Genomic DNA, 14,151 nt, shown 5'->3' on the forward strand with positions numbered 1-14,151 from the left:
AATTAATGCAGACATACATTATTTTAGAAAATGGTTAGCTGATCTATCAGTATAGATCTCATAGATCCATAGATCGAATTCCAGTTCCGAAGTTTTAAAAGCCATTAACATAGATACCATTACTATATACAACGTGATGGTTGGCCTCAGTAACAGAGATGAAGTTCAAGTCCTCATAACTGGTAGTTCCAAAGAATTAGAATTAAGTTTGTGAGACCTATTCGATTAAGTAAGTAATGCAGAAAGCAATGTTTTATGTTTTTAACTTCATTTGCTTTATTTCTTAAATACTTTGAATATTTTGGTTTTTACATAAATGCAAGTATATATAAATAAACAAAACTCTTACTACGAAAATATACTGAAACTTTTAACAAAATAATTTGTTAGTAAAATACAAAAAAAAAAAAATCGAATAAATTAAAATAAAACATAAGCAAAATGTTTGTTTGTTTGTGTTAGTGTATGGATGTAGCTGTGTTAGTTTGTGAGTTGATGTAAATGAGTCTAAGCGTAAAATACACATCTTCCGGAATTGCACTTCGCAAATGTACGAAGACTTCAACTGAGGCTTGGAAAATGATCACAAAAAACAGAACTCTACTAATATTAAAACCCCGAAATCCCCAAGTTATTGTAGTTAGTGTAGTTAGCTGATATCCTTGTTAATATAACTGAGTAATATGTATAATTGCTTGTTAGTACTAAAATATGTTAGTTGATTCCTATCTGTTATATTAGTTTTTCGTTAAATAAAAATTCTAATTAATTAATGTTTCTAATTTTTATGTAAATTCGTGAATTCGTTAATTCGTAAATTCGTTGTCCTTTATACGATTAGCTGTGTTTCGTTGCCATAGTGCCTAGCATCGCTAGAATTCTAACTTATAACTAAGGTTTTCGTTGTAAGCTTTCGTCCTTTCTAACATTTTGTTTGGTGGGTAAACAAACTGGGTTGCTTAGGAAGTTCAGCTTACCATTGCTGTTGTAGACGACGATTGCCATTTCTTAATCCGTTTCTATCGTTGCCATTGCGACTGTCTGAGTTGCCATTGCTTACTTCGTAGGTGTAACCGTTTCCGTTACCGTTACCGTTGCCGTTATTGCCATTATTACCGTTACCATTACCATTGCCGTTGCCATTGCCGTTGCCATTACCATTTCCGTTACCATTTCCGTTACCATTTGATAGTAATCTTAAATTGCTCTGACGTGACAATGTACTTTCGATACTGTCATAATCACCCAAAATTTCGGTGGACGTAGGCAATGCGGTAAGACGACCTGCACCAGCTAGAAGGATGCCATTGCCTCGTAAGCCATTAGCAATTTTCGTTGAGATCACTGAGCCGCGAAGACTACCCAAGCCAGCAGCAGCCTCTAGCAATAAAGGTGAATGTATAACTTGTGCTTGAACTGTGGCACTGGCGGGTTGTGTGAGTACGAGCTGTGGTTGAGCGGTACGTTCAATGGTGGTAATACGTGCAGAGCCACTATCGCGCAATTCCTTCAGCGCAGATAGATCATGAGCCTGTGTGAAAACAGTACCGGTAGTTTGACGAGCTAAGAGTGTTGGTGGATGCGAGACGACTGTGGCATGTACACTATGACCCAATGTTTTGCTGGGCAATGATTGTGCTAATAGCAGAGCTTGTTCATTGCTGAGACGTTCCTGTGATTGTTGTGTTTGTGTACGCAATAATTGCTGTTGGCTGCGTTGTAATTGCTGCAATTGTTGTTGCTGTTGTTGCTGCTGCTGTTGTTGTTCCTGTTGTTGTTTGTATTGTTGTTGGAATTGCTCCATTAGTTGTTGTGCTTGTACGCGTGCTTGTGCTTCGGCTTGTGCGCGTGCTTGACTCTCAGCTTGGGATTGTACTTGTGCCATTGTTTCAGCATGTGCTTTGGCTTGAGCTTGCAACTGAGCTTCGGCCAGTGCTTGCGCTTCAGCGTAGGCATTGCTTTGTGCTTGAGCTTCGGCTATTGATTGTGAAGTTATTTGAGATTGCAATGCTTCGACGCTGTTGTACCGGGATGATGATGAAGTGCCGCTTGCAGCACCGATCGCTGTACGCAAACGCGCATCAATCAGTTGTTTCGAGACAATAGCATTAAAACCATTTATATCATCAGCAGTGTAATCGACTATGCGACGTGTGCCATCGGGTTCAACAAGTGAATACTGAAAAATTGAGAAAGTTATTGGTGGTAGATATATAAATTTTAGAAACTATAATAGCTTCAATAATTCCAAATAGAAGAACTAATATCAATGTTATTGATAAAACATTTTTTTATTTTGTGAAATATGTTTTTTTAATAGATGTACGATATCTGCCAAATAGATGTAGACTATCTGCCAAAATTTTCATTTTTTTTTTCATTTGACATCTTCACTTATTACCTGGCCTTGCACAACATCACCGTCACGTTTCTCTTCTTGTTGTTTTTCATCTCCGGTCAGTGTATCCCTTACATCATATGCAAAACTATACTGTGGGTGGCTATCGTAATCTTCGGATGAGGTTATTGAAGCGCCAATTTCATTTCCGATATCTGATGAATCCGTCGATTGTTCACGTGAGTCTTGTTCTTGTTGTTGCTGCTGTTGTTGTTGCAATTGTGACAAATCCAATGAACGCAAATGCGTGAACGAAGCGGATACAATGTTGCTGCTCAAAGCGAAAAGGCACAAAAGATAATAAAACTGAAAAGCACAAAAAAAAAAAATAATTTATAAAACTATTAAAAAAATAATGCAATTTTAAAGAAAGAGATATTAAGTCAAATAAATAAAAAATAAAATTGATTCATATAAATGGAAAAAAAATATATAAAATGCAGAATATTTTTGTGATATATGTATTTTAAGCTAATAAACTATCCTTCAATGTATATATATAGTTTACATCAATATTCTTTTCCAAAACTTGAATATTAATATCAGAAAATATATTTAAATCATTAAATAATATTAAAAATTGTGGCGAACTCTGCGCAACATCTCACCCTTACTGAATTCTTATCCTGAGTAATGGATATGTGGGATTTCGATTTCTATAAGATTTAAACAATATATTCATTGAACCGAAATATTTTAATATTTCCTCAACACATATAAAATCTATTTATCTAACATTTTTATTATTTATATTAAAATAACTGCAAGATAGACTTCCTAAAAAAAACTCCGAAAATTGTATTGCGTTGTCCTTTACTTACGCTGTGTTTACACTATCGCAATTAACTGTACAAATGTGAATTTTTCACATAAAATTCATACAGAATCCATACAAAATTGTGCATATCTCAGGTATGATAATTATAAGTGTAAACACTCAAAGTAGATATAGAATTGAACAGTACTAATAATGTTTTTTTTATGATTTCTAAACCTTTTTTTTTTACTGCTCGTTACTATCTTTTTTTTTTATAGTCCCCACTGTTTAATAGTATTTAAATCATTTTAGAGATTCAATTAACATCCATAGAAAAATTTAAATAGGGAGTTGTTTTTTATTTGTATCTTGAAGATGCCAAAAATCATTTTAAATATATAAATTTATTTGATATATGTATACTTGTTATGTATGAAGAGAATATCAAAAAAAAAAAAAAATAATATATTTATTTATTTATTATTTTTGCAAGTGTTGACAGCACATTCTAAAGATGACCGCTTTTAAAGTTAAAAAAAATTAAAATTTAAGTGCTGAAGCAATTTTGTTCGTACTTCGCCACAATGTCGAAGTCGTATGTGCCATTGAGCCTTCTGTACTTCCATTGGCAGGTCCACTTGCGTTTGTCTTTGTGTTTGTGTTTGTGTTTATTCTTTTCATATTCAACAAATATTGCAGTAATATTCTGTTTGCTGAAATGCACAAAGTTGTCATTATGACAAATTGTCATAGCCATAAATTTCACAAACGCGATGCACTTTACGGTCGATATTTCGGAAGCGTATGAGTAATTTAAGGCCTCATCTATCGTTTCATTCTTGATATATTGACACAGATTTGTACTGCATATTTCATACTGTACAGTATAGTGCACTGCAGTACAGTATGTGTGCAGTAGCTTTCATACTGTACACCACGTACAATTAAAATTTTATATTTGTTTTTCTACAGTGAAACGTTGGAGATAAGAGTATTACATGTACAGTGTTGTGGCGGGAGTGTAGGGGGGGTTAAGTTCTTTTGTATCTGAAGTTTGTTGCATGTTGCAGTTGACAAGTTTATTGCCACAAAATTTCAAAGCAAACAATGTAATTGTGAAGAACTTTGCAAACAATTTAAGTTGATTGATTTAAAAATAAATCAGTTGAAATGTTTGCTTAAATCGCAAATGATTTTTTATTTTTTTTTATTATTTTTTATTTTCCAGGACGTTTATATTGTAAATATACAAGTAAACAATAATGTTTATCTATTTGTTGGCATTTATGTGTCATGCAAGCACAATGTTGCCACTTCATGTTGCTGCAACAGAGCAGCAACTTTTACTTTCTTGTTACTTTGCAAGCATTTTATAATCCTTTTTGTGAATGGGAAAAATTGATTTTTATTCGTATTTTTTTTTTTTGATTTTGGTATTTAAATGCACCATATTAATATTTATTTTATTTATATTTGCATAAATATGTTTTCTAATAAATTTACACTATTAATTATTTTTATCAAAACATACCCGCGTCATTTTGTTAAAAATTTTTTTTTTATTTTATCCTTGAGCTCTCAGTGATATGCTTGAGTATCCTGTACTTATTTGTGCCCACGAATAGGTTGTTTCTTAAACGAATTTACTATTATAAATAGAATCACAAAACTTGCTAAATTATATCACAAATTCAAATAAAATCACAATTTGTATCCTTTGTTGCACTTTACGTTGTTCGTTGATATCACAACAACACAACTGCTTTAAAAGACCGTTGAATTGCTTTTGTTATTCACTGCAACGCCGCTGTTGTCTTTTATAGCAAATGCCAGCTGTGGACGAGCTATCTTCTGGCATACGAAGTAGGCCCTTCAATACGTTATCTGTACTTAAAAGTGCACACAAAACTGCATAAGACAGCATACAACATATGATACGTAGAACTTTCAATTTTGAAAACCACTTCTTATGTTTCAAACGGCCTTACCTACGAGTCGTTGACGGTTTCTTGCAGTTGAGATGATTATTTGTATCTCTATCTGCTTCAGTTTTTTCTATAAAATTAAAATGGACAATTTTTTATCAAACGATACTACACGATAAACAAAATTTTATTCTGTTTTAGGTTTAATTTTTGAAGGCAATTGTAATGAAAGAAAACTGTTTTACTAATTAAATATTATTTATTATTTTTATTTCTCAAAAAACCTATTTGGTCTATTATTCAAATAATTAACAACTTTTTTCATTTTTATATTTAAATTTCTTTTAAATTTCATAGAAACTATATTTTATTTTCACTAAAATTTCGACTATAATCTAAAGTCATCTTTTGTGTATTTAATTGCCAATTCGCCCATTTTAGAAGTAAAAATAATAAATAGAAAATTTTGATCGTAAAGATAATAAATTAATAAAATATTAATATTAAAAATAATAACGGTAATAACCTACACATATGCAAAACGAATTACTGTTTCGTCTTTTAATATAAACAAAGACATAAATAAATATATATTATAAATAAGTATATTAAATGTATATTGAAACATATTGTGTATATACCATACATGCATATAATATATTTAATATAAAATAAAATAATATAATATAATAATTCAATTACTCTTTATAATATAAATATATTTATTATCTTAATAATAATAAATATAATATAATAAATATATTAGTATAATAAATATAATAAATATAATATAAAATAATGTATACATACGTAATATAATATAATATAATGTCATATATATAAATATATGTACATGTATATATATATATATATATATATATATATGTATATATATATATATAAAATAAAATAAAATGATATAAAACATTAAAACGTCCGAGAAAAGTTATAAAAGAAAATTAAATAAAAATAAAATAAATTTGAATAGAATTAAAATTTAGTATAATAAAATTAAAAACAAATAAATAAAATAAAATAAAATAAAATAAAATACAAATAAATAAAGTAAAGTACCAAAAAAAATATAATAAAGTTAAAACAAATAATACAAAATAAAATAAATTTAACTAAAATGAAGTAACATAAATGGAATAAAATAAAATAAAATAAAATAAAATAAAATAAAATGAAATGAAATAAAATAAAATAAAATAAAATAAAAAATAAAATAAAATAAAATAAAATAAAATAAAATAAAGTAAAATAAGATGAAATAAAATAAAATAAACTAAAATAGAAACAAATAAAATAAAATGATAAAATATAGTAAAATATAGGCAAAAATATAAAATTAAAAAATAATACAAAATAAAATAAATTTAACTTAAATAAAGTAACATAAATGGAATAGAATAAAATAAAATAAAACAAAATAAAATAAAATAAAATAAAATAAAGTAAAATAAGATGAAATAAAATAAAATAAACTAAAATAGAAACAAATAAAATAAAATGATAAAATATAGTAAAATATAGGCAAAAATATAAAATTAAAAAATAATACAAAATAAAATAAATTTAACTTAAATAAAAATAAAAATAAATAGAATAAAATAAAATAAAATAAATGAACATAAAATGAAATAAAATAATATGAAATAAAGAAAATTAAAAGAAAGCAATATAAATAAAATAAAAATAAATAAAATCGAATAAAATAAAATTAAGTAAAATAAAACAAAGCAAAATAAATTAAATGAAATAAGAATAATAAATTCGAATGAAATAATAAAAAAGTAAAACGCAATAAAATAATGTAAAACAAAAATGAATAAAATAGAAAACAAAAATAAAACATAACAAAACAAAATGAAAAAAAATCAAGTAAAGTAAAATATTGCAAAATAAAACAAATTTAAAATAATTTAAATAAAAATTAATTAAATTAGAATAAAATGAAGTAAAGGAGCATAAAGTAAAAGAAAGCAATGCCAAATAAAATAAAGTAAAATGAACTAAAATAATATAATATAAAAAAAATAAAATAAAACAAAATAGAATATAATAAATAAATATAAAATGAAATAAAATAATATAAGATAAAGTAAAATGAAGTAAAATATTATAATATAAAAAGAATAAAGTAAAATAAAAGAAAATAAAATAAAATTGAAGTCAAATCAAATAAAATCAAATAAATCAAAATAAAATAAAACATAACAAGATAAAATAAAATGAAATAAAACTAAATAAAATAAAACATAACAAAATAAAATAAAACATGAATCCAATATTATGAAATAAAATAAGATAAAAAAAAATATAATTAGGTGAAATACACAAAAGAATACATGAAAAATATTTTACAATAAAAATAAAATAAAATATAATAAAAATGAATTATATGAAATTTAATATATTAAAACAAAATAAAGCATAAAAAAGGTAATTAAACAAAACGAAATAAAATGGAATTAATGATATAAAATGAGAACCAACAAAAATATTTTCAATTTTACTTTTTTATTAATTTTTTATTTGATTTGAAAACTGAAGTATAAAGTAATTGAATAATTTTTTATTTATTCAATTAAAAGAGTAGAATTACCGAACATTAAATAAGTCCTTAACTAAGATTAAGTTAAATCTTACTATAACCTTGGTTCTACACCACCCAAAAGAAGTTATTATAAATTTCTACGTGGACTTCATAATAAGCATTTTTGTAAATTTCAGAGGGTTTGAAGGTCTATTCCTGGGCAGAGCCACCAAATATTTATTAGAGACCTTTCTTCTATTAAATTTTTAACTCCAATTCAAAATCAAAGTTAGACATGTTAGAAATCGAAGTTAGAATTATATTATTTTATTAGAATTATATCTAGTGAATTAGAATTATATTATATTATTTTAATTAATTGAATTGCTAAATACCCATCATCAGTGGTCTTGGAATTATTTCTTATTATAATATCTTATGGAATCATTTGTTTTGCTCCAAAAAATAATAAATGTGAGTCATGACTAATGTGCTTGTAGGTTAAGTATAAAAACTTATATGTTGCTTTAATGCAGACTCCACAATTGATTGAGATATATAGTTATGGCAACGTGAACGTCCTTTCCAGGTATTCCAATACAACTTTTTCATTATGGAAACATAAAAGTTCAGGCTTTGGATCAGTTGGTTAAGGTACACTGATTCTGAGCTTCACATTTGGCAGTACCCGAGTTCGATTCCTGATACTTGCAGTCTCAAAAATAATTTATAACGAATAAATGGGTATTTGGCAATACTCGGAACAGCTGTATGGTCAGCCAAAAATTCAATTAATTAAAATAATATAAAATTTTTGTTGTTGTAGTTCACTACTACGAAAAAAACCTCTTTATAAAAGTTTAGTGCGATGGAATGAATTTGGCGAAATTCTCGTGCTCTACATTCCATTATCAATAACGTTATAAATGATATTAAAATTAATTTGTTGAATATAAATTTTATTTGTTGAAAAATATTTGTTTAATATTTATTTTAAGTATAAATTGTAATTAACTCTCTATTAATGTGTCGCTCATGCTCTTTTATTTAAGAAAAGGAATTTTTAATAAAAATATAAAACTGAAGTTATATCCATAAAAGTGGTTTTAGTGAATACAACACTACCACACTGAGGGTTTCGATACTTTCCACCTACTGCTGTGGGTAAAAAAAGAACCCACAGCAAAAGTGGGTCGAATTCATAAAAAGAACTGCACCACGGCACTGTAGAAATGTGTGTTTGTGTGCTTTGGAATTTAAAATATTTTATTTCAAATTCGTTTCCTGCACGAAAAATCTTCCATCTTAATTTAAAATTCTCAAAACTTTATAAAAGTGTCCATTGAAATAGCATTGCAAAACGAATCAGCTCACCTCACCGGCGCTAACCACTCTCCATTTCGATAGCAACGGTGATTGCAGCGACTATAACGAGTTTCATTGGCATTGCACAATTCGTCGCATTGAACTCATGAATTATGCCATTTTTGGTTGGATATTAAATTTCAGAAGTGCTGGACGCACTTCTTCTAGCTTGGTATTGTACATACTGTGCTGATGCGCCGATTGACTGTCACCTGATACGTTTGGCACAATTGCCAACGTCGCGCAGATACCTCATATAACTACGCCAGTAACCAACAGCAACCAACAGCAACCAGCAGCAACCAACAGCCACCAACAACAACCAAGAACAACCAGCATCCACCAACAACAACCATTTGTAAATCAGGCACTGGCCACGCCATTAAGGCCGGTGCGTCTGGTGAAGCTTTACTTGGCACAGAAATGCACGCAGCAAGCGTGACGTCAACGAAATCAAAAGTGTGAAAACGAAAAAGTCAACTTTAAATTAAATAAAATAAATATAATAAAAATATATATGTTATTTAAATTGAAAAAAAAAAAATTAAATAATTCAAAAAATATTGTAATACGAGCGAGTTTTTGTTTGGATATGCACTAATTAATTGCTGTCGAGTGATTTTTATCTCAGAATTAAAACGTAAAACTCGCAAAATTCGTAGAATTTTATTCAAAAGAAAAACAAAATCAAATAAATTTGAGCATTTACGGTTTTTCACGTCAAAGGTTGCCACCTTTTCCTACACATAACTTTTAAAATTTTTTTAAAATAATTTTTCAATCCACAATATTGGAGAAGTCATATCCTTTTGCAATATATTTGCAAAAAAAATGGTACTAAAAATTTCACAATGTAACTCTGATATCCTTCGAAAGCCAGAGGAAAAACTATTTGATATATGGCAACGCATAAAGGGAAATGCATCGGCAACAGAATGTATGGAAGCACAGATAATTGTCTAAAAAATGCTCGAATTTTCAAAGGAATAAAAAAATTAAAGAATTGTAATTTATTTAACATGGAAGAGCTTCCTTTGGCATTCGATAGTCAACTCTTCGTTCGCCTCCTGTAAAATCATTTTATGTTACCAAACAACAAAGAGCTCTCATATAAACTAAAAGGATTTTTTTTATATGTAAATGGAATTGAAAAGTTCGTTAAAAGTGAATCTGCACTTTCATTCTCATTGGAATACGATTATTTTCCTTTCATTCTTTTTTTTTTTTATATTGTTGCTGAAAAATGCGTTGGTATGGATTATAAATCAAAAGGAATATTTTCCATTGAGTGGAACTTAAAAGAGTGTGAAATAAAAATGATGAATTTTAAATAGGCCATTACCTATATAGCGTCGTCCGATATACGACTATACGACAATAGAAATATGTTTAGAAAAGCACTTTCTCAAAAGTTACACAAACGTTTGAAGGAAACAAAGCCAACATTCGCTAAAAAAATTAAAACGATTGTCCACTTAACTTTGCAAAGAAATTTGTTTAAAAAAAAATAAAGTTCCGTAAGCGAAGACAGAACCCGTCGAGAATGAGAGTGGGAGATATGGTACTAAACTGAGAGGATACTCGTAGCATTAAATATCTAGGAATCACGGTAGACAAACGATTCACATGGCTAAAGCATGTGCTGTGCTAAAATTCTTTAACAGGAAATTGTTATACATTGTGACCGAAAAGTTTTCGGGAAATTTTAAATAAAACGCAAAATTCTTAACCTTCATCAATATTTATTTTATCTCCTTCAAAATATGCTCCATTAGAAGCGATACATAAATGCCAACGTTTCTTCCAATCATCAAAACATTTTTTATAGGCGCTTTCCGGTATGGCTTTGAGTTCCCTCTGCGAATTCTGTTTTACGTCTTCTATGGATTCAAAACGCGTTCCTCTGAGTGGTAATTTGAGTTTGGGAAACAGGAAAAAGTCACACGGTGCAAGATCAGGTGAATACGGTGGCTGTTCGATGGTATTTATTGAATGTTTGGCCTTAAAATCGTTGATAATGTTGAACAAATTGAGGTGAATCGGAACAAGCCGGGCGTTGACACGTCGCATACACAAATTGTCCACCAAAATCAAACGAGCCATCTCACGACCGATGCCTAGCTCTCGTGCTATCTCTCTAACACTCACATGAGGATTTTTGAACACGATTTCCTTTGCCTTTTCAATGTTTTCGTCGGTGGTAGAGGTCGAAGGTCGTCCAGAACGCGGCATGTCTTCGACGGTCGTACGACAGTCCTGAAAGGCTTTGTACCACTCATAAACTTGAGTTTTCGATAAAACTGATTCCCCATAAGCCTTTTGTAGCATTCGCAACGATTCTGCACACGAAATTTCGTTCGAAAAACAAAATTTGATGCAAACTCTTTGTTCAATATTTTTTTCCATTGTTTTTTTCGCAACGCACTACTGAGGTGAACTGGTTTCAACAGCTGCCGTAAACGAACTGTCTGACAGATCGCGCTCATTTTTGGCATAGTAATTGTCCTTAATTGCTGCCAAACTACATAAACTTAAAATATCGAAAAATATACAGCGCGCGAATTTTAAATGAGAATTTCCGAAAACCTTTCGGTCACAATGTATAACCAAATAATTCGTCCGTCACTTCTATATAGATGTGTAGTGTTTAGCAAGGTCTCAAACACTACTATTCGCCAACAAGAAATTGCACAAAGCCGGCCTCTGAGAAACCTATTCAAGGTAGCATGGTACATTCTGAGGGAATGTACCTCCTGAGGGACCTCAAGATTGATCCAATCAAAAATTACATAAAGGATAGAGCCCTGAAATTATTTACGAAAACTGACAGGCTTGCCAACACCGCATTATCGAATGTCAGAATGGTTATAGGCTCCTCGGGGAGATATGCAGATCTGAGGTCAATTATTGCTTAGTCTGATGAAGTGAAAAACAATAATCCAGTCAAGGTGTAGAGAAAGTGACATTAATTTACTATTAGCTAGCTTTATATAGTGGAGATAGATGCCCCTTAACGATAAGTGGAGTAATATATACCCTTGTTCAAGTCTATCAAACAATGCTTCTAGACACCAAGAGAATATGAATATGAGAATATGAAATGCGTGATACTTGGAAAAGAGATTTGAATCCAGCATACAAACCGGGAACAAACGACCAATTATGCGAGTAGCGTGGTAAAGGTAAGCTGTTACCCAAAAAATCGCATTAAAGTCATTAAAAACCAATGACGATAATTTTTGGATTATTGGGGTGTTGTGCTTTATAGAATCTTCCCCAAAAACCATAATGTACACTAGTTATGTTATTTAACTGTTAGAAAACGTTACATGAAGTTTGTCGCAAAAAAGGGCCAGCATAATAAACAGACAGTTCCTGATTTTTGCACCACGATAGAGCACCATTTGGCATTGTTGCTTCGTCACCACTTCTATTGTACTCACCTGATTTAGCACCGTGTGACTTCTGGCTACTCCTTAAACTCAATACATCGTTCCAAGGACGCCGTTTCAATACCATTGAAAACATAAACTCCAAATCGATACGCGCTTCGACGAAAATCGACTTTAACAATGTTGACGTTAGTGTATTGTATTAGATGGGAAATCCTTTGAAGGCTGTGAAGTAGATTCAGATTTAAAGTTAAAAAAAATTTCACATTATTTCCAGACAGTTTTTTAACAAATTTGACAGCACTAACTTTTATTAACGTTTCAAATGTCAATGGTATTTTTAATCTAAGTAAACCATTTGTTTTTTGAAAAAATGATGTAGTAAATAATTTCTTCAAAATTTTTATTCAAAAATTTCTAACCTTCAAAAGCCAGATGGACGAAAAAATTTTGGTTTAAATATGTTATAAGTATAAAAATAAATAACAAAAATGGCTTTTTGGTTTCCAAGTTTACTTAAATTTTCACAAAATTTACTTCGTAGAGGGTCTGAATTACCACAAAACTTGCGGCGTTGCCAGTTAAGTTATGGAGCTGGCGATCAGTGCTGTGACGGTGGTGACAAAGGTGGTAGCTCAGGAGGTGGATCTTCTTGTGAAGAGAGTCTAAAGACGACCATTCACAATAAATTCGATGTACCTGAGTATATATGTGAGGACATATTTCGGAAATTTGAGTGTAAGGACGAAATACTGGGACCTGGCGCTGGTAAATGTGACTGTTACAAGAATGCTGAGTACTTTGGATATCATCGCTTTTCCTACGCAGCATTGTTGGTTACTAGCTTGGATATTCGTAAACGGTTGGGTAAGGATGATGGTGTTAAATGTGTCTACAATGAAAAGGATGACTAAGCGAAGTTAAAGTAAATGTTATACTCAATCTCTCTCTCTCTCTTATCTCTCTCGCTCTTTTTGTTAACATTTACTAAAGGCTGATGTAGACGCTGCGAATATCAACTCAAGTTATGCAACTTTTTTAAATTTAATATTGTTTATTTAGTTCTTAATGTCTGTCAGGTTTGATTTTTGAAATTTTTTAATAGTAAAGAACATTTAATGAATCCATAAAGCCAAATTAATTTTTTTTTATGTCGCAGTACATGTACGTATATATTATATAATGAAACTAACGAAGTAATTAGTTTTGTGTTTATTATTACTCTGTATTTATTGCGCTTTCTGAAAAAAATGTTGGTTTTAGATATCAACTGAGTTAAGGTGATTGGATCGAACAAAATAACACCCGTCTAATTGGGATTCCGGATAAGGGATTTGGTAGTTACGAAACAACTAAAAAGTTTGGGAAGAAATGTGCTCTTACTTTCTTCATTGTACCTAAAGTTTTCTGTAGGATATCCACCAATAAGAGTGCATCATTAATTAGAAATTTCCATTTAAGATTACTACTACACTGATGGGTCCATGCTAAAAGGAGTTCAGGTAGCTCATTTTTTCGGCAACAAAAAGGCTGTTAGATATCTCTGTCGAAATAAAATTGAGTTCAGATAAATCACTGGCTTTTAACTAACACGTTTTAAAGATGCAATTTAAGGACTAATAAATAATATTACGGTGATAACTAAAGAAACTGATACCTATAGAATCGGTGAAATGCAATTTACCACACTATCTATTTTATTTGCTCGTGATTTATGATTGTCAAGAACTGATGAAAGCACTTCCTTATGAATGTAAATGAGCCGAATGAGATCT

The 14,151-nt window shown here is 29.9% G+C and overlaps 2 protein-coding genes across 2 annotated transcripts; one reads left to right on the top strand and one right to left on the bottom strand.

Annotated features, from left to right (window-relative positions):
- Nucleotides 1–263: 263 nt before the first annotated feature.
- On the bottom strand, nucleotides 264–4,695 carry LOC119688270 (protein kinase 4). Its single transcript, XM_038102951.1, has 3 exons — nucleotides 4,687–4,695; nucleotides 2,402–2,704; nucleotides 264–2,179 (listed from the first exon to the last, which is right to left on the bottom strand). The coding sequence occupies exons 1-3, from the start codon at nucleotides 4,693–4,695 to the stop codon at nucleotides 974–976; spliced, it is 1,518 nt and encodes a 505-aa protein (XP_037958879.1). The 3' UTR covers nucleotides 264–973.
- Nucleotides 4,696–12,791: 8,096 nt separating this feature from the next.
- On the top strand, nucleotides 12,792–13,513 carry LOC119690129. The gene has a single exon (XM_038105121.1). It carries the CDS (start codon nucleotides 12,868–12,870, stop codon nucleotides 13,288–13,290), a length of 423 nt encoding a protein of 140 aa, XP_037961049.1. The 5' UTR covers nucleotides 12,792–12,867; the 3' UTR covers nucleotides 13,291–13,513.
- The last annotated feature ends 638 nt before the right edge of the window (nucleotides 13,514–14,151 follow it).

The sequence above is a fragment of the Teleopsis dalmanni genome, chromosome X (assembly GCF_002237135.1).
Source record: "Teleopsis dalmanni isolate 2A chromosome X, ASM223713v2, whole genome shotgun sequence".
Lineage (NCBI taxonomy): Eukaryota > Metazoa > Arthropoda > Insecta > Diptera > Diopsidae > Teleopsis > Teleopsis dalmanni.